This window comes from Melozone crissalis, unplaced genomic scaffold (assembly GCF_028551555.1).
Source record: "Melozone crissalis strain CALT ecotype California unplaced genomic scaffold, PUWL_Pcris_2 ptg000014l_1, whole genome shotgun sequence".
NCBI lineage: Eukaryota > Metazoa > Chordata > Aves > Passeriformes > Passerellidae > Melozone > Melozone crissalis.
Window position 1 is genome coordinate 15393183 of NW_026535792.1, and position 21563 is coordinate 15414745.

The 21563-nt window shown below is 41.2% G+C and overlaps 1 protein-coding gene across 1 annotated transcript in view; it reads right to left on the reverse strand.

The window, feature by feature from the left end:
• Positions 1–4220: 4220 nt before the first annotated feature.
• DAPK2 (death associated protein kinase 2) overlaps positions 4221–21563 on the reverse strand; it is a 32058-nt gene continuing 14715 nt past the window's right edge. Inside the window, exons 3-10 of the mRNA XM_054272696.1 lie at positions 18029–18250; positions 14552–14690; positions 13004–13133; positions 11882–11930; positions 11168–11194; positions 8057–8209; positions 6577–6622; positions 4221–5667 (exon numbers count right to left, since the gene is read on the reverse strand). Coding sequence (XP_054128671.1) covers positions 5035–5667; positions 6577–6622; positions 8057–8209; positions 11168–11194; positions 11882–11930; positions 13004–13133; positions 14552–14690; positions 18029–18250 — 1399 coding nt within the window. The 3' untranslated portion in view covers positions 4221–5034. The remainder of the gene's footprint in view (positions 5668–6576; positions 6623–8056; positions 8210–11167; positions 11195–11881; positions 11931–13003; positions 13134–14551; positions 14691–18028; positions 18251–21563) is intronic.

Here is a 21563-nt window from a genome sequence, read left to right on the forward strand (position 1 = left end):
GGTTTATAAATGTCCTTTTTTTTTGGTGAGGCATCCTGTCATCATTCCATGAAAATGTCGTATTTGGGTGCATGTAAATCACTACAGAATTTTTTTCTCTTTTTCATCCAAAAATTGCCTTGGCCTACCTCAGTGCCACAGTCAGTTGCACTCACACTAACAATGAGAGTTGTACTAATCCTCAGGCAGAGACCATGGCCAGAGCACAGTTCTTGTTGCATTTCAGAACTATTTACTGCCAGGTTCACAAAATCAAGGTTATGATATGTAATGACACTGTGATCTTCTTTTCAGTGGCAGCAATAACAGAGTACTGCATAAAGCTAACCAAACCTGTCAGATACCTGCCACCAAATATTTATGCTATTAACAATTATAAAAATTGAATTAAAAAAAATCCTTACTACTCACTAGCAATTCCCTGACTGAAATAATAATGCCCACAGTCTTAACCACTGTGTGGAATGTGAATTACTCTGCAGTAAAGATTATCAGTAGAAACCCTACATCCTGAGTGCAGTTGACATCAGTATCACTGAAGTATCACTGAAACACTCAACATATAAAAGCACTCCAACTGGTGCTTGTGCTGTAGCATTTCCCTGGGAATCTTGATTCCCAATTTTCTAAAATGCTTAGTAGGCATTTAAGACCATTGTCCAGTTGTTGGGGTATTTTGAGAAGCAAGAAGCATCATACCAAGGACTCAGACAAGAAGTCCAAGTCTGCTGCCATTGCTGCTTGCTTCAGCAAGGATGAAAGTTTCCTGTCTCCTGCGCATGGAATTCTCATCCCATTATGATATGCTGCTTCTCCTCTGAGGAGGGGCTTTCCTTTGTGAAAGATCCTCACTGTCACTTTCACAGTTTCTCTGAAATAGAAAGGCCACAAAGTCTCATGTAAATCAGATACCATGCTCTTAAACATGCTGTTCCAATATTATCACTATCATCTACTGAGAAGAGCAGAGCTAATAGAGCCCATAAAGTTTCACTTCAGAAGGTCACAGGCAGTGCCAGGGTCCCCCACCCTCCATCACAGAGCTGGGCACAAAGCAGTGAGCTCCCCTGCAATTGCTCAGCTCTCAGTCACACCCCATGGTCACTGCCTGTGATCCAGACATCTTCTGCAGGCTCCTAGCTGCTCCTTTACACAATATTGTGCTTAGCCCCTAGAAGGTCCATCTTGTCCCTGGCTCTCCCTGCACAAGACTCCTGTCACAGTAACAGAACATACAGCAGCATTAAAGACACACATGATGCCGTGGTCCCCTCTGGTTTCCCACTCCAAGCCACTGCTGTCTTGTTGGGCTGTGCATCCATGAAGGACAGCAAAAATGACTGCACAGTAAGACTGGCTCTTCTCTTCTTCCTGTGTGAGGAATGCACCTACCAAACTCTCCTCTTGTGTCAGGACCTTATTCACCAGCGAGCGCGATAAGCGGTTGCACAGTGAAACGACGCGGTACGAGAGCTGTGCAGAGAGGGAGGAAAACCAATGTGATCACACACAGCCAGTGCAGACATATCCAAACACATCTCATTCATTTACTGCCTATTACAATTTTACTTTCAGCTCTATCTTGCCCTCTGATCCCATCAGGCTTGGGAAGCCACATGTGAGAAGGATTAAAGGCTTGTTGTCGTACCTTCCATCGCCTTCTAGCATATTGCCTTTTGAAGTTTTCCAGGTTAACAACAGATGATTTCCGAACCAAAGCCTGCTGCTTGTCCATGGGCTGGAAGATAAAAGAACAATTTTATTCTTCAGCTCCCTTTGGTGCATAAAATATGCAAGATACCACATGTGAACTGGAGCTAGCTGAAAGAAAGCTGGGGACGCTACAGATTCATACAGGTTTTTTCATACAAAAAGAATTAAATCTAACCCACTCTGGGCCTAGACAGGACCCTTTTGATCACAAATAAAATCCTAAAACTAGTGGGTACTAAGGCTATGCTTTCACTTTGTAAAGTTGCTAATGTGCTTCTCACGCACACCTGCCCTATCTATCTCCCTTTTCTCTAGATGACATCACCGTAATAAAATGGAACAAAGGTAGCTGTCATGTAGTATTAGTGATAAGGATACATGCTATCTGAGAAAACTTCAGCTTTGCCCTTTAACCATAGCCAGAGTATGACAGCACAAGGCATTGGCACCCAGGCAATAATTGCAATATCTGACAATTGAAAAATAGGAATAAAGAGGAATATAGATCAGAATTCAGACATGTGCCTAGTGCTTTGGATGTCAACCTGGTGTTAAGGAACAGATGTTCCACAAATCCTGACACGGTCCTTCTGAAAATGAAGCACATTTCAATTCCAAAAGTACCTCAAAATTTGCATAAACCTTAAAACCAAATCTGAGAAATTGCAAGAAAGAAATGGTTCAAAACCAGATCAGACAAGAGTGAAAAGAGAAAGGCCAGGAATCAGCCCTTCAAAGAGTATGGAGTGACAACCATTCCAGCTGTTCTGATCTGCATATGTAGGAGGTGGATAACACAGAAATATTTGTACTGAACTGGACTGGAATGCAGCCAAGCCATGCACCTGAAACAGCAAGAGTACCAAAGGAGAATCAAAAACACATCAGTGAGGATTTAAACATCTTTTTCAGCAAAATAATTTAAAACGTTTGAGACAACAAATTCACTCTTCTCACCAAATGCTGTAAGTTTAGCATTTTTGCAGGTATCTCAGCAGCACTTCAAGGAGCCAAGCTATCAGCTGGGCCCCCTTCTCATTTAGATGTACACACCATTTGCATTCAGCAGAACTGGGACAATTAAGCTTTAAATATAATTTCCTCACGCTGCAAACAGCCAGCTTGGTGCAACAAGCGAGCAGAAATCAATTTGAAGTGGAAAAAACGTCACTGGCTAAATGTCAGCTGTACAATCATTATGAAAAATTTCCCAGTGCCCTTTCAGAACCACCACTGACTCTAAACAACTCACTTTACTGCAGAGTGCTAATAACCACCTCTTCATTTTAGGTACCCTGCAACTCAGTGACCTTGTCATTCTCTCAAATCATCAGGATCTCTTCTCAAAAGCAGAGTGTGAGTAGCCTCAAGGACAGAGTCACAACAACACTGCCCTCACCCAAACATGCTCAGGAACAAGGTGGCCTCATTTAATGCTCCTTCTCATCATGCCATGCATTTGTTCATAAAGAAAATCAATATGAACAAAGAATATGAGATCATGGCTGAGGAGAGGCAGACTCTCTTTCTTGAGAGTGTTTTCTGCAAATTCTAACTCCCATTAGGCTTTAAGTTACATTTTAGGAATTAAGGCTCTCTCCCCCTGACAATAAAATCCTGTGTTCCATTCTCCTGGACAGTTTTTAGAATGGGTCTTCCAGCTCCAAGAAACCTGCAGAAGCATTCTGAAACAATAAAAATGGACACATGCAAAATGCTCAATCCTATTTGTCACAGTAGAGCCCAATTCTCCCCAGCCATCAGCGCCAGCTTGCCAGGGTCACATCTTGGCTATCTACACTATAGAAGCTTTTGAAAATTTCACATATTGTGCCAAGAACAATGACACAGAGAGCACATCCAGTCTCCATCTTCCTTCCAGATGGGAGCAACAATATCCCAAGTGAATAACTATTTTCACAATTCTGAATTTGCATCACCCTCTGCACATCTTTGTGAGGACACAGCAGTAAATGGGTCCACTGTACTCTGCAAAAAATTAGATGAGAGTATGCTTTTATCTTTTTATCTCAAATGAGGAAACATTATTCTTAATCATGTTAGGAAGAGCAACAATTCAGTTTATTTATGTCATTAACTTCTCTGCAAAAGGAGGAGGGAGGAGGGGCAGTGAAAGATATACTCTAATACATATATGGAAAGATTCACTCTAGCTAGAGCTATTATCTCACTGATTCTTGTAGTGGCACAACAGTCACCATGCAGCAAATGCCCACAGAAACTTGGTGTCTTTTTCAGTCACTAACCATCAGGGAACAACTGCATCCTGCATAAATAAATATTTATTGTGTTCAAAAATGAGATTGGTACATCTGTGCATATTAATACAGTATAATCAAACGACTTCTTTGAAATACACGACAGCAGGACATGATTCAAGGCTGGGTTTTCTTTTACTTTGTAAAACCTAAGGAAAAAAAATCTTTATAGGAAGAACACTAGTCTCAAATGCCGCATCACAGATTAAGTTAGTTGTAGCTTTGTAATCTTCTTCACTGTAGAAAACAAACCAGATGACTATATTATCACTTAGTCTAAAACTGACATTTGCACTGCAAAATTGCACAGTCATTTGATCATTATAAGTTCCCAATGGTGTCTTTTGAATAGAATTTCTTTGGTACAGGACAGGAAACTCAGCTGTTGATTAATCCTTCAGTTTAAAATTCACCTTACCTTTGATGGTAAAAGAGTTCACCCTGCACAATTGGCCTAAACAGTCATCCTAAAATTCTTCATTGACAGCCATTTCACAGCAAATTTCTACAGTATTAGCTAAATTACTACACCATTTGCTTTAATTTACAGATTTAACCTTTACAAATATTTGTATCATAAGGTGTATAGAACTGTCTGCAGCAGGGCTATCCAACTGTTTCCTTCAGCCAACCAAAGATGCTATAAGGGGATTTTTTATCAGTTTCCAGGCACCCAGTTTCTAGTAAGTACAGACTGACTTATTCTTTATTCCACATTAATTACCTAGTAACCTTTAGGAACTGTAATACATGATGCAGAGTAAAATATAGGCAATACCAAAGGGTTTGGCATTAGATGTGTCCATACCATGGTGATAATCTTGTTTCTGCAAGTTCAGACACTGAACACAAGAAAAAAACAAAACTTCAACATTACTAACCACTGGGAGATTATGGCTTTGGTCAGTAGCTTGTGCAATACATCAGAATTTCTACTTCACGTCTAGGTCATGTTTTTGTGTAGAATCTATGCACCAGAACCTTTTTAAACTGATGTACATTGAAACAAGCAACAAACCCTGCACTTAGCCTGATCTCAGTGTTACTGATGGGATTCTGTCACATCAAGATTCAACCCTGCAAGGAATTCTTCACAGCAAGATCTATTTAACAGCTCCATTAGTGATTCATTAATATCTTTGTTGAAAACAGAGTGAAAGTTTCCATTCACACAGGCTTCATTTTCCAGCTGAAAAGTGCTCATTAAATCCTGTATCCACTTGATTTCCTCAGAAAGTTCCTGCCTTAGGGATTCATAGTGGCTCTGCAGCTCAGCATATTTCCCACACACGCCTGTGAGACTGGCACTGACAGCCTCAGTGTCCTCGTGCAAGTGCCTTTTCAGGGACTCCACCTTACGGTACTCGTACTTCAGCTGGGACAGCGCGTGCCTCACGCTTTCGCTCTCTTCTTTGTACCAAGCTTCCTTCTCATTATAAATGGAAAGCAGAGCATCCATGTCCTCCTGCAAGGAGTCGTGGGATGCAGCCAGGGTGCTGAAACCCTGCTCCACACGGGAAATGTCCTCCACAACGCGGGCAAAGCGCTCAAAGTTGATGTAGGTGTTGTTGGGGGGCATGCTCGAGTGGCACTTTAGGGTGTACTCCCTCAGGCGTTTCGTCTTCAGCTGCGTGTTCTCCACCTTGTTTTCCTGGACTTTGTTTTCATCTTTCAGCTGGTGAGTCGTCAGACAGAGGAACCAATATTACTGAACATTTACAAGGCTGCAGCGATTCAAAAACTCTACACAAAGGATGCAGGGACAAAGGGCTTCCACAATGCTGGGAGATTCTTTGCTCACAAAGATTTTCCTTCGTGCATTTGATTAAAAGAAACAAACACCAAACACATAAGCCCAGACCTGAATGTGACAAATGCTTTCATTCCAATGTGATGAGTGCAAACAACATGGCTGCAATTTATTTTCATGCTAATTTTTAGCAATTAACAGCGTCAAAGCTATCAATATTTGTAGGAGGAAAACCAACAACTCTAATACCACTCCAACTAATGTTTTGTGCAATGCAAAGCAAAAACTGAATTTCAAAAATCCTCATTAGTCATGCTGAGACTAGCTAAATGTATTTTCAGTAAGAGACTTGTGCACATAAGCAAGCAATGTTTATGATGAAAAAATACATACCAACACACAAATGTAAGCAAACCAGAACACGGGGTAAACAGCAGTTCTCTCTCCAGAGAAATTGTATTTTCTATATTGATTGCAGTCAACTCTCAATTCCAGAAAACATGAAAACCAACACACAGTATATGCCCATGCAAACAGAGAGGAATGGAAAAATGCAAACCCCAGTCCAATATGGGTACTGTAATGTGCAATAAACATCAGAGCTTTGTTACTCTCTTTTTGAATGTTATCATAATAAAGGAAGTAATTTGCAGAAATCCAAGGATTTGGTCAGACCCAAGCAATTTTCTCCCTGTACATCTCTTTGAGTCACCCAGCATCAATCACAAAATACTTAGGGGGCAGTTTTCCATTTAACACACCAGTAAGAGTGAGAATATGATCTCTGGTTTGCTCATGGAAAAAAGCAAGGTCTTTTTCTTTATTCAGTCTTACCGTTATCCATGGATGAGACAGAGCTTCCTGAATCGTGAGCCGCTTCCTAAAAAACAACAACACAAAAAAACCCCAAAGATTTGATACAGAAGCCCATTGACCCACACTCTTCCTGGGCTTCCTATGAAGCTTTTATCAGCATAATTCCAGGAAAAACCCTCAAATTTCAAGTTTATGTTTCTCCCTGAGGCACACTGCCTGTGTGCAGTTTAGTTACTGTTCTAAACTTCAGCCGGTAACTGTCCTTACTCAGCACAACTTTAATTCTTATTTCATCAAAATCTACTTGTACTTTTGTGCACCCTTCCATAAAAAGTTACACAACATTCCTTTGTTTTGTTCATCCAACCTGCTTAGAAAATACATTCTTGCTATACACCTTTGATACATCTGTGTCTGAATCAACAGTAATTATACCAAAGCTGTCCTCTGGAACACAGTATTACAGCACTGCAGGAGCTGTTGCTTCCTGAAAGCAACATTTCTGAGAGGAATACAGCAAACCTAATCAAAGGGGATCAAACCTAACTTCCTTCTGCATTGTAGCAGTTTGGTGAGAAGCATGTTAAGAGCTCTGAGAATCAAAGACAGAAACACAGCATTGCACAGGCACCATGTCTGCACATGGGACAAATACAGCATTGACTTCTTGGAGCTGCTAGACCTGTGCAAAACTCTCATCAAACACCTACTCTACCCCACACTGAGGCCTGATGATTTGCAGAAATCTTCATTGAACAGCTCCTTCCCTCTCATAGCTATTTTCTCCCCTAATGAAGCCATTAGAAGGAATCACAATGGTCTGACTTTCCTCCAGGACAAAGACAGTTACAGGGAAGGAGATGCTACCACGGTGTGCACTTTAATAAAAGCAAGTAAAACAAAACAAAACAAAACAAAACCAACAACAAAACAAAACAAACAAAAACCAAACAAAAAACCCAACCAAATAAACAAAAAAAAAATAAAAAAAAACCCCCAAAAACAGTGGTTCCTGTAACCTGGGAAGAAAGATCTCCATAGCTGTCACACAAACCCTTAGGTGACTGCCACAGATACAGAGACTTAGAACAACTCCATATCAGCACATGTACTGATTTTTCTGGCATTGCACCACTGGGGGCACATTCTGGGATGGTATCCCCTGTTTGGTAGAGTAGTTCATAAGAAACTGAAACAGTGGAGTGGTGGTTACCCTGAACTCAAGATCGTGTGCATCATTTTCAGCCCTTCATCTACACCCCATTGTGCCAGCTTGACTGAGGTGACAATTCAGTCCTGAACATGGCATTTAGCTGAGGAGATCTGGTTCCTCTCCTCAGGGTTTCTGGATGCAATGATTAACTAGGTTCACAGCAGCATCCACCTGTCTTGCTCTTGACTGGCAATACACACTGCAAGAAAAGCTTTTTCACTTGTCAAGCCACATTTCACCAGGTTTATTTTAGAGATAAATAAGTCTTTCTGAATATTTGCTTACCGTGTATCTTTCACCAGTAGTTTCTGAATAAAGTCTTTTGCCAGGTCACTAGTATTGCTGAAAAATTCTTCATCAAAATCATAATTCACAGCTGTGATGTTGGCAAGTGTTTCTTGTTTAGTTTCTCCAAGGAAAGGTGATGCACCACTAAGCCTGGATAAGCCAGAAAGAGGAGAATCAGTTGGTAAAATAAACAGCAGAAGTCCCCTAATGAAATTACAGTGACCATGGAATACACTCTTAGGACATTTGTGGCTCTTGCGTTGAAGCAGCTCTGCCATGTAGGAAAAACTTTTGCAAGTCAGCATCTCTTTGTGTTGGGGGAGAAGGAGCCTGGAGATGCTGACTTGCAAAAGTCTGGTTTATGGGAAATGGTATTTATACCAAGGAGATTGATCTCACCCCTTTCCTTTATCATCTTCTGGACTATTATTGTGCTTATCTATTATGTCCAGCTTTGATAACAGTTTCAGGATGCAGCAGGCTCAAAACAGGACTGCAGCAAACTCCAGGGAACTAAACTGAGGTTTTGAATACTAAACCATTTGCTTACATGATCCACTCTCAACAAACCTTGTCTGTATTGCCACCACCAGGTTGGCTGGGAATACTGGGGGATAATGGGAGAAATGCTTTCAGTTAGAGGGGACCACCCAAGCCTTTCAGCCCAATTCCCAGCTACCATATGTGATCTTATCCACAGAATAAATACTCAAGTGCATAAACTGCTTCCTCCCCCCTCTACAATCACACAACACCACCAAAGCATCTGAAACAGGCAGGAGAGCATGAGTGAGGTCCTCCAGTTGTCTTTGATGCAGTAAATTTCATCTCATAAACCACAGTCAGTCTCAATTCTTCAGGAGTTTTACATACTTTCTCTGAAGCCTTGGTTCCTTTTCTGCTGGCTACAAGTAGGCACCTCTTCACAGACCATGAGCTTTGCTCCAAAACTGCAACTTGGAAACCTGCCCTAGGGCCTTGGCTTCTCTTCCCCTTCCCCAAATTATGCCATGAAGCAGCTGTAATTCCACCTTCTGACCCTTTATTGGAAGCCAAAATCAACAGTCTGCTATTCTCTGATTTTTTCTTTTTTTCTCTTTGGGGCTCAGTTTTGAAATCTGTGAAAGGGGAGGATTCTCAAATCCTAATATCCAATGCAACTGGCTTTTGTCATATCCTGACTCAGTGCCTGTAAATATGTTCCAGCAGACCTCAGTAATAAAGGCTTTGCCTTATAACCCACTGAATCACTGCAGAATTACTGAATTGAGGACTTGGATGCATTTTGAACTCTACACCTGATGATGGCATCCATTTGATTGCTGCCACGTTTGCTAAAGTAGGTAGCATCATAGACACACCCCAATTATTCAGAACACTTCTGAGCAAAAGGCTTTAAAATTAGGAGGCAATATGATTTGAAGGCATGCAAATTTCTCATCCACAGCCTATCATGCAAGCTGGTCCTTCCCACTGTAAAAAGTGTGCTCTTTTTTTCTGATCATTTGTGTGGAGACATTTTTCTACCTTAATGACCACAACAATCCTTAGTAGCCAAGCAGGTAAAACAGCTCTCCTGTGCTGGATGCAGTACAGGAACCACTCCCTTACTCTGTTCCCTCAGTATAACAGGAAGATCTGAGGAGCAGCTGGCTCTGTGCATCACTAATCACAGGCTAAGTATTCCCATCTGCTGCTTGACCTCAACTCCTAAGTTTTCCTCTCATCAAATAGGAACACCCATTTTACAAATTCACAAAGTTTAATGTCCTGGCAAGTACAGGTGTGTCAGTGCAGATCAGAGTGCTGACAAAAAGCAAGGGTCTGGACAGTATTTTAAATCCCTTTACTTGAGCTTGGGCTCAACCAATACCCCAAACTTTTCTTTGCACTGCAGAAAAGAAGGGAATTTTTTGCACTGAATCTGATTCCTCAGACCCTGTCTCTCTTCTACAGTTTTTGGGGTCTAACCCTGATGCATAGGCCAAGATTTATTTTCCACACTGAAGAGACAATCCTTCCCCTTCAAGCCTCTCTACTTGTCCTGATGCCTGAAATGTGTAGTGCAAATCCATCTAATACAGGAGTCCACCTCCTTGAAGACTTATTCCTCTGAGTATCACAAGGACCAGCCAAAGCCATGGGTGCAAATTCCCAGAAAGCAGTGTCAGCTCCCTGCTCCCCAGGAGTCACAGGATTTCCATGGAAGTAGTTGGGATCAAAGATCACTGTCCACTGCTGCAATTCTCATGTCAAAGGAGAGGAAAAGCAAGGAGTGCTGTTCTTCTGTTATTTGCATTCATTGTCACACAAGTAGTTTCCCAAGTTGTCAAGCTCCATCTTAAAACTCTCAACTACTTGTCCTCAGATGCCCACAGAAACTCATTTCTTTGAGAGCTTGAGCATGTCATAATTCCCTCCTTTTACTTATTCACAAGTGACACACTTTTCTTCTAAAGAGAATCTGTATCTAAAAAGTATTCTGTGAACTATTTTTCCTTTATGCCTACTGACTATGATGATCTCTCCAACCAACCTTTGCTTTACTAGCTTTAACAAACCCTGTTTTTCTCCTATAAGTTGAATTATCAGTTTCCAGGGTCAACTTCTCTGCTCCTCTTTCAGCTTAAATTCACCTTTTTGAAATGAGTGACCTTACTTATGCATAATAATCTAGACTGCTACCTTTACAAGCAAATAAAAACTTCACTGTTTCCTCCTGAACTAATCCAACTTGTAAATGGGACTGTTACACTTTCTGTTTCTATGCTCTCACGCTGGTAACTCACAGTCATTCCAGGAGCTATTCATCCTCTTGGCTTTTCCATCCTCTACAGTTCCATCCTCCATTTGGAACTGATGAAATCCCATAAAATGCAAAAAAGCCTAGTGATGCCGGGGACATTTGTTTTTCTTCTGCTCAGAATGCCCCATATTCTTTACTCCTTATTTTAAATGGAAAAGGCTGTGGGATAACCCCTGTCTTTTAGACAAACCCCTGCCCACCACACATGTGCAGGTCCCTAAATGGCTGAAGGGAAGAACTGTTCTGTACCAGTGCCACAGAGCTTTAGGAACATTTCTGCAGGAGGGAATTGTTGTACTCACAGTATGTAGGTGATGACTCCTATGCTCCTAAAAAACAAAGGACATTAATTGCAGGGGTTCTACATGACCAGTATTCTTCCTAATGTGCAGAATACACAACAGTCAATAGTAGCTGCAATGGAGGCAGGAGAGCCATTGTGACTTTAGATGACTGCTAACATCTCTTACAGAACAGGGTTTTGAGGAAAAAAATAAATTTTTCATATGACATCAAGTAATGTGGATATTGGAAGTCTGTGTATTTCTACTCAGTGGGTACTTACTACAGCGCACACCTGAAACACAGAGGAGCAGAAACAGGATGTTTGATTTGGGGTGACCTCTTTTGCCTGCCTTCCCATTACATTAGTACACAGGTCTCCTCTGCATGAGGGGCTCTTACAAATAAAGCTGTCACAAGCTCTGCAGGAACATGTTTCCTTCTCAGAGTGCTCCTCTGCATGGACAGTGGCAAACAATTAACTCTGAAACTGCCACCACTCCAGCTTTTCAATGTAATTTTGCAGAAATTAAATGTTTATCTTTTAATTTAAAATAATGTATAAAAATAGAATGACAGAACAAAGACTCATTAACTGTATTTAAGTTATTGTTTGTTTGGGTTTTTTTTTTTTAAATTTGTTGTGATGCAATGGATTCTATTAAGAGCAAAATAGGAAAAAGTAATTGTACAGTAACCAGGAAAAGAAAGCACAAACACATTATAAAACTTACCACATGTCTGCAGCTAGCCCAAGGGGTTCATAGTTTACGATTTCTGGAGCTGTAAGAAACATTTAATCAAACAGCAGCAACTTAGGGAACAAATTTTTACCAGGCTGGAGTAGCAGGCCAAGAATTACCAAGAGGGAGAAGGGGAAGAGGGAAAAGTTGGTTAGGGAATACATTGTTTATAATTTTACAGCCCAAATACAACTGTTCAGAAGAGATTACGTAGCTTAATTTGGAGCATAATGCAACTCAAGAATAAGGGTAAAACAGATATTATATAGTAATTATACTGCAAATTACAACAAATAACAAATTATTTCACTTCCCAAGAATGCTGCTGCCCCTAAGCATGAGCTTCTGTTTTGTTTTGTTTTTTAACTGGTGCCATTATAGCAACTTTGTAAATGCCAGTCAGAAAGAGCCCTTGAGCAAGAGATTGAAATAATTTGCCAGACTACACTGCTATCCATGTCAAACTCTATTATCTTTATAAGAAACATTTCCTCATTGGAAAACATCCCCATATAAGACTGCATGCAAGAGAAAAGAGCAAGGGTGAAATAAGTTGAAAAAAATAATCTGTAACAGCTGTGTTTAACTGGAATATTAATTACAATTCTCTACCCAGCCCCCAAACAAACCCCAAAATAGAAACTAGTAGAAAGGAGCAGGAATAACTCAAAATCCAGGCAAGTCACATCAGAATTATGACCAGGGAGGAACAAAAAGAGAACCACATGGAAAAATGTAAGGGCACATGAGGGTACTCAGCAGGTGTACAGTGTGAGGTGGTTTTATTTACAAAGCAATGACAGACACCTATGTAACTGTGTACTCATGTACCACAATGCAGAGATCTACTTATCCCAGGCAACAAGTAAAAAGATTATAATTTGTATATGCAGAGCTTCACAATCCCACTCCTGAATTTACATCTCTAAATATTTATTGGCAGCAGCCTAATCTCCTTTGCTTATTCCAGAAAAATAATATAAACCTCTAGATTTAAGTGGCCTTGACAGAAATAAGATCAAAACTACTTCTATCCCTCAATTTTTAACTTTGACAAGATGTCTCAACTTCCTCTGAAATTTGCAAAGTAAGACAAAGGAACATGTCACTCACCTACAAATTCTGGAGTTCCAAATATATTTTTAAATTCAACTCCATCTTCTATTTTGTGAGCCAGGCCAAAGTCGATGAGTTTGATGTGTGGAATAGGGATATTCTTGTCTAGAAGCATAATGTTTTCAGGCTAAAAATGACAAAAGATAGACCTATGTTATTAAAATATTAATATCTTGGAAAGTAACAGAGCTTTCAAGTGCTTTTTTTCCTTTGCATATACATCATCATAGAACAAGAAAAACACCCCTGTGCTTAACCATTTACAGTTCTTTTGATTGAGGTAGCAGGCAGCTGAAGCAGAGCAGGTGTTTGCAGACAAAATGCTACTGCCCAGCCCTGAGTGACAGCTGCACAGCACAATATTTTGCTGACAGCAATTTTACTGATCTGTTCTTGGAATTTACACTTCACAAGATTTGCCCAGTTGACCCTATACTGTATTGTAAGCCAATGGAAGACGTTTTGGTAAATACTGAACCTATTCAGGGAAGGAAAAAACAATTTCCCTATGAGATTAAATTCACAGCTGCAACAAAGCCAAGAAAAGATTCAGGATTTACCAGCTGAACAGTCCAGAAAATGCAAACAGTTGGGGTCAGAGGTTCTAGATCATACCAAGCTATTAAAAGAACATGTGGCATTCTCACAGCATTGTAAGAAAAAGCTGAAGCTTGAACTGTGAAATTAAAACTAACATGTTTAACCACAGACTCTACTTTTTTACCAGATCCAACATATTTCATAAAGTCCTTTCTTCAACTAAATTTCTCATCCTTAGCTACTCCCTACCATGGCCCGAATTCACAGGTTTCAGAGCAACTGTGGGTTCAATTTATCTCCCATGATGAGCTTCAATACATTCATCTCTCATAACTTAATCATAACTTCAAGGGCAGGAGCAAGAGAGTCTGATTCCCTGCAGGCAGCTGCCTGGCTTTTCCAGAGCAGAATCTAACGTGGAAGTTGCTCCTGCTAACACATTCTCTCAGTCAGAACTGCACTGGGAAACAGAGCATATGAATAATTTATTCTCACTGTCATTGGACCAACCATGTGTTAGCCTCAGGGTAACAAGCCTGGCTTCTTTCATGGATCCAGGGCATATATGTTCACCACAGACACATAAGGTAAGCTTCTTTAGAACAGACAGATACAGAAAAAGTCACTGTCACTACCTCATGGAGGACTGTTTTATCCCTTAGGTGGTATAAACCAATACAGCTCCACTGCAGGCAACAGAGCCCTGTCAAATGATGAGATAATGATGAACTATCCTCTATCTGATCAGATCACTGCTTAAAAATGCTTCTCTAATTTAACACTTGCTAAACTCCACACCCAATCCTTTAAAACCCAGGAGAGTTATTAAGTGAATATATAATAGGTCATTTGATAGTCACTGTCAGTTTAATGATTCTTTACTTATGCTTTCTGATTTCTACCTTGCAATTCTTGCAACATCTTCAGTAACCACCTGACCTTACCCATATTAAATATCAAAATTAGCAGCTACAGATCAGCCAAAGACTAAATCAACATCTTTACCTTTAGATCAAAGTGAGCAATTTTCTTAGAGTGAAGGTAATTCACACCATCCAAAATCTGCTTGATGAACCTGGTTGCTTCCTCTTCACTCAAAGACTCCTTCTGTGCCAGGAAGTCAAAAAGTTCTCCTCCAGAAACCCTGCAAAACACACCAAAAAACATTCTGCTATCTCCTGCACTGTAATCCATAACATAAATGCAAGCAAAGAAAAGTAAAGCAGCAAAGAATCTCAATACAGTCAGAAAAAGTCTGCTCATGCAGACAGCCACGAGTTTTGTTTTCTGGTCCAGGTGTGCCCAAACCTCATTTTGGCTTCAGCTCTCTTCCCTGTAAATTAAGGACAGGCTTTTCCACTGATGCTGCAAGGATCACAAAGGTCTGGAGTTACATTGTTTGCTGAATCCCCATACATGCATCTATTTCAAAAGGTCAACTTAACCACTACAACTGCTATTTTTCAAGATTTTTGTGTTGTATGAACAAGTTGTAAGAGTCAACAACTGCTGAAGAATTACTTTTCTTAGCAGTTCCCATGAGAACCTGAGGTAGTAAAACGTGCCAACAGAATCTCTTCTTTACAGAACAGCCATTACCCTGTTCTACTACAGACTCTTGCCTGACATAACTAACAGGAAAGGATTTCTTTGGTGCTGAATTTTTAAAGAAGAAAGCAGATTGCAACAGGCTGGAAGGTACCAAAACCAGTTTTCCCAAATCAACAAAGTGCTCTTAGTTACTATGAGTTTTCACATCAAAACTGAAATCCATTCCACCCTTATTAGTATACAAGTTTTATTTTCATTTCTGTGCCTTCTACGCAGAGTTCCAGTGCCATATTTCTGTTTATCTGAAGCAAGATCACCTAAATATTGAATTAGGCATTGTTTGCAGCTATTATTCATATTTATGTTTACATTTACTGTTGCCAGTTCACACTATCATTAATATTATTGTTCTATTCTCATTCAGATTCAGTTTTGGGGGCACCCACAAAACAGTTGTTACTCTTGGGTGCTGGGGCACCACCACCTGTGCTCAGAGTGCGAGCAAAGGGCCTGAGAGACTCTACAGTCATTTTGGAAAACAAGCTCTTGGCCTGTCAAAAAGCACTAGCAGGTCAAAATGCTTTGAGTTCCTCAGGTGCTGGAGTCACAGACAAGTCAGATCACAACTGGTGCTCCAGGGGTCTTTGGGGAATCTCTGCTCTGACCCCAGGCTCCCACACAACACTGGTGGTGACAACAGGGTGATTCCCTACTCTGCCTCTTCCAGAGGAAGCCACTGTCAACAGCTGCACAACCTGCAAGGACAAGTCCACTGCAAGCAAGAACAGCATGTCCAAAGCTACAAAGATTTGGTTTGTGTCTTAGCTTCCTCTGCTGCTCCTGCTGGTGACAAGGTGCCTTGTTGCTCCAGAGACTTACACTGGGCATAGTGACTTGCCCATTGATTACCAGATTTTTTTTCTCACCTCTCACATGATCAGAAACTTCTCTAATCCATGTGAGGCAGGACTCTTCACCTTGGCAGAAGTTACCTCTCTTCACCTGGGCAGAAGTCACTTGATGCTTTAATTGTTACAACTAAATACCTGGCAAACAAAATAAGCTCATATGACCCGGAAATATGTTGCAACTACTGTCTTTAGCTGCCACCTTCTCCTTTCTATTAATATCAGTTATTCAACCTGTGATTTTCTTTTCTAGGTGACACCTGCCAAGGGTCTCATCACTACCATAAGCCTTTCTGGACAGGTTTTGTTGTACAGAATACTGGGGAGGAGAGAACCTGTAGAGGAGACACTGGTTTATCAATCCAACCTGCCTCCAGGCTGCTTCTGCTTGGGCAAAGCAGGCTCCAGGCAGGGCCCAGGACACAGAGAACAGCAGCCCCACAGAAAGCTGGGGCAAGTCCCTGGACAATGTGCAGAAGGAAAGAGAAGCCATGTGCCTGCCAAACTGCACTTCACAGCAATGGAGCTGGCACTCCTCTTGAACAGGAGAACCAGCACCTGCAGAACTGACTTCTCTGAAAAGAGGAGATGGTTTTGACAGCACTGTGAGTATGGGAGAGGGTCAACATTTCAGACAATTCCTCTTTTAAACACAAGGCCAGCTTCTTCAATTACCCAGCAATACTGGGGCCATTCTTTTGAAGCTGAAGTTCACTGTAGATTACTATATGTGCTTGGCCAGGTGCTGCTACACTTACTTTGATAAACAGCAGGGAATATGAGACTCTGAGAGCAGGGTGTCAGAGGGGAAGAGATTATCTGTTTACAGAGAGAATTTAATTATCTTTATTAGCAATTATCATCATCCTCAATTTGTATACAGCAGCTGAATGCAGAGGCCTTTATCAGGTCAAATTTCTGTTGCATGCAGATTTTTACAAACTGCAATATGTTACAGTCTGACAAAAGAACACACAAAATATGTCAGGCCACATGAGGACAGGGAAAAGCAGAAGGTAATGAAACAGGAGGTTGCTTTAGCTCAAGGTAGTCACCAGTGAGAAAGAGCAAGCTCCTTCCCTGTTTTCCAGAGCTTGGCTGCAGAGACCAACATTTGGCCATAGATATATATTTCAAAGTTAACAGGTGCTCATCATCACTCATATGCCATCTTCCAGCAGTCACACTAATCTCCAGGAATGCTCCCTGACCTAAATGCTGGCTCCCCTAGAGAGCTCCCTTAGAGACAAAAGCCTCGTTGCCTGGATTTCATACACAAGGTCCTGGTGTCCTAGGGAATATATGGTCTACCTAACTTCAAGCATGGTGACTGTATTTCCTGCCCCATACACACTGAAAAATTGCATAATTTTACATGTAGGGGTGAGGAGGTCCACTTGTCAGCAGGACCTAAATGGCAGTGGTTTTCTCCCCTCCTATGGTGGCACAAGAGTAAACAGCTTTTCATCATTCCCATCCTGCTGCTATTCATCCTCAACAGTCAATGCCAAAGGGATGAAAAACCTTCTCCCCTTGCCTTCCACCCCTTTTCTCCTCTAGCTGATCTAAATGAGGAAAATATGGAAGTAGCGAGAATGGCTGTGAATTTTGGAAAAGGCTTGATGGCCTCACATGTATTGAAAGAGATGAAAGCAGGAAGAAAAATAAAATGAGCATTCAGCGGTCACTTGCACTTCCTCCAAGGTTTATGTCAGGGCAGCCCTAGGCAGACATGAGGTAATCTAATTCCTCCCTTAGTAAACTGTTTGCATGTTGACAAGATTCCCTGGCCCAGTATCAAATGACCTCAGCTGATGTTCAGGTGCACCTGTATCCCCAGGGCACAGGGATGAGCTGGGGAAGCTGTTTACCACCAACCTCACTCAGTGCTCCTGCCGACATTTGTGAAGCCTGAAAATGCAACAGCTCCATTTATCAGAGCCCCTGTGCTCCGGCAGCCCCTGCAGTGCTCTCAGGTTTCTATTCACCTCAGCCATGTGTGCAGGGCAGGGCCCTTACTCACAGCTCCAGGATGAGGACCACGTCTGTCTTGTTCTCATAGATGTCGTGCAGCTTGACGATGTTGGCGTGCAGGATCTGCTGCAGGATGCTGACCTCGCGCTCGATCTCCTCACGGCTCACCCCGCGCCGGCTGGCCCGGCTCTGGCGCTTCTTGATGAACTTGGCAGCAAATTCCAGCCCTGTGCTTCTCTCTCGACACTTCTTCACTATAGCAAACTGGCCACTGCCAGGACAAGGAGACAACAGAAATGCTCTTAAGGCTTTTACATGACAGCTTCCCACATAAGCCAGCCCCATACAAAGCCTGATCCTGTAAGCCCCAAGCAGCACTGCTGAGCACTGCTGAGCTTGTTCTTGGTACAAGAGCGAGGACTGTCAGGACTCTGCAGTCAAAGGCAGTACAGCATAACAAGGTAACATCCTACTGTGTCTGAAATTGAGCAAAACCAAACAATGACTGACAAATGGAGTTTAAACCTCTAAAAACAGTTCATGTTTAAATGAGTAAGATCTGCCTCAAACGGTTCAAGTTACCACTACTTCACTTAAGACATTCAAGTCTGCAACACACCACTGGGTCTTCTGAAAGAACACACACACACTCTAAAATATTTGTCTTTAAGAATAGTCCCTAGAGAAGAACTCAAATGAATCATAACTCTTTGGAAATGCAAAACTGGCCTCCAGTAACCAATCTCCAAATTAAAAAAAAATGTTTATTTGTATTTATGCATTCATTTGATAATTTGGTTGTAAATATAACTAGAGTAAGTGCAGGTTTCTCACTGCACCTCAAGGACAAAGAATTTCCCACTGTACCAAATAGTACAGTGGCTGCATTAAGGTTAAAAGGCATGTTCTTGCAATTTGCTAGTAAAACTTTCCTCACTGTGGCTCCTAATGCACTCCAAGTGCAAAATTCCTGCCTTATCTCCTAGGAATTGGCAGATCTCCAGTCCCAGAATACACATTTAGTATCACATACTTCCTTATAGGACATTATATCCAAACTTGGAAGGAAAAGGCTCATCTTTCAGGTAACCATAACCTTTAGCTACTGTGATTTCATCAGATAGGATCTCTTTATAAGAATCACAAACAAATTCATTAAGTGCATCCTCCCATGACTACACTGTATAAGCACTGAGCTGTTGTTTTCAATATTATTATATCATTCACTGGCTTGGTAAATGAGGAATCCAAGTACAGTTGGTATTTAAATTATGCAGCATACACAGCAATTATATTCAGCACCTCATTAGATGCTGTACTTAGTGCTTCATCAACACAGACATCTGAATGGAGTCTGTCTTAAAAATACAAAGGAGTAGAAATTCAAAATTAAGGCTGTCACTTGGTGCTCAATTGCTCTCAAAGGCTCCCCCCCTATGGCAGAGGCAGCCTCTCATTTCAGAGTTCAAACAAATGCCAGGCAGCCTGACATACTTCTTTTAGTCTTTCATTTTCATAATACATCCTAAACCCTTCCCAGGAGGGAGGCAGGAACAGATGGGACAAGAGTCTTATCCCTTTGGGAATAATCATTCACAAATGGAATTGAGACTGTGGCCATTTGTCACATGCTTTAATTCATTCATATTTCTCCTGCTTTTATCATTACCTGCAAACCCTAGAGAAATTCCCACTACAAAATTCCCAAACTTGCCTTAAACATTCTACTAAAAGAGTTTGTTTTGTAGTGCTGAGAGCTGCTTGTGTAAAACATCACGATTTTCATGTTTTTCTTGTTTGCTGGACCATATTTTGCAAGACATGCATCTTGCTTGGTTCAGACTTTCTGAAGAAACATGGTATCAATGTTCCTGTGCTTGTTTCCTTGAATCCTCTCTAGGGACAAATTTTGTCAAAGTTCAGGAGAAAATATTTTTTTATGAGTGCTGATTATGGGAACAAACACAGTCACTTCTGCATTTAGAAATTCCAGTGATACTGTGGATTTTGTACATTTCTGTTGATGCAAAAGCTTACAAAAGTCATAATGACACAGCATAGGAATTTCTGTCTTCTCCTTTGACATAAATAATTGTCCCAGACTATAACTATTACAGGACCAATTCTCCTGTAATCTACCATTGCTCCCCTGCATGTGTGGTCACCAACACACACTGTTGCTGCTCCTGTCCCAGCATTCATGCCACTTCCCATATCCCTTTAAAAAAGGCTTTTGCAGACGACTCTTCAGTGGGAGAGTTTGGGACTGAGGAGAAGAGGTTACAAGCAATAGGGAAGGACACAAATGCTCAATTTCTTATCCTGTGACATTTAAGACAGTTACAATGCAATTACTAATGAAGAGCTCCTGCAGGCCCATTCAGCTATGAAACAAGAGGATTCCTCACAGGCATTTTACAATCACAGTCAGACATTTTGGATTCCTTATCAGCTACAGAGATTGCAAGGCTAGGAGCAAGACAGCAGTGGTTTTGTGCCTTCTCATGCATCTGCCTTCAGGCTATAAGAATCAAACTCTGTCAGCTTCCAAAACTTTTGACCTAGGCTAGGAAAAAAGCAGAAGAAAGGAAAGTATGTCCTCCTGACACATAAGTTGACAGCACTGAGAAATTAAGCCATTTAGATAATTTCACATGTGGCATTTTTACCTGATTTTAAACTTGAAACTGAATTTCACAACTCAGATATCCAAATTTCAGCCAAAAGACCTTGCCAGAATTCATGGGTTTTAGTACAGTGCTGAAACAAAGATGACTTGGATCATGAACAGAAGTATTTCCAACACATGCAGGATAAGCTCAGGGGCTGACACTTCTGGATGGAGCCTACCTGGACCTCAGTAAAGCCTTTGGCACTGTCCCCCACAGCATTCTCCTGGAGAAACTGGATGCGCCTGGCTTTGACACTGGTCTTTGAAATCTTTTCCAAACTTAATTACACTACTATTTCTAATTTCTAAATTTTTTTTTTCCAAGAAGTTACATTTGTTCCCTTCCAGAAATATTTTGGGCAGCTGTGCAAAAGCCTTGTCACACACTAAGCATCCTTAATTGTGGAAACAGCTGAGGAGTATGAACAATAGCAGCTGCATCGTGTCAGTTATAATATAATTAGGTACAACATCGAATCTGTCCATCAGTAACGATGGAATTTATCCCAGCAATGAAGACAACCCATCATCTGCATTGCTACTATCATGTAGGAGGTTTGTCACTGAATAAGAACACAGAGACAATATTACTGGATGATTTTGGAGTCTATTTTCAGAAGCATGCTTTAGAAGAGCACAAGTTCAGCTCATTTGATCATCATGCACTTCAGGAGAGGATGTGGGAAGAGCAAAGCTGGACAATCCAGAATAACAGGACAACTTCTTGCTCTTTGTCAAAGTTTCCTTCTAATAATGGTTCCGGAGAGTAATGCCCTGGGGCAGAATGTCATCTGAGAGCAAGAGCAGTGCAGATGCCAGTGTGAAATGCCCCAGTGCGCAGCAGAGCTGCTGCCCCACAGCTTTAGTATAAAGAGAGTCGTCAAGCAACTGCTGGCACAAGTACAGGTTTATT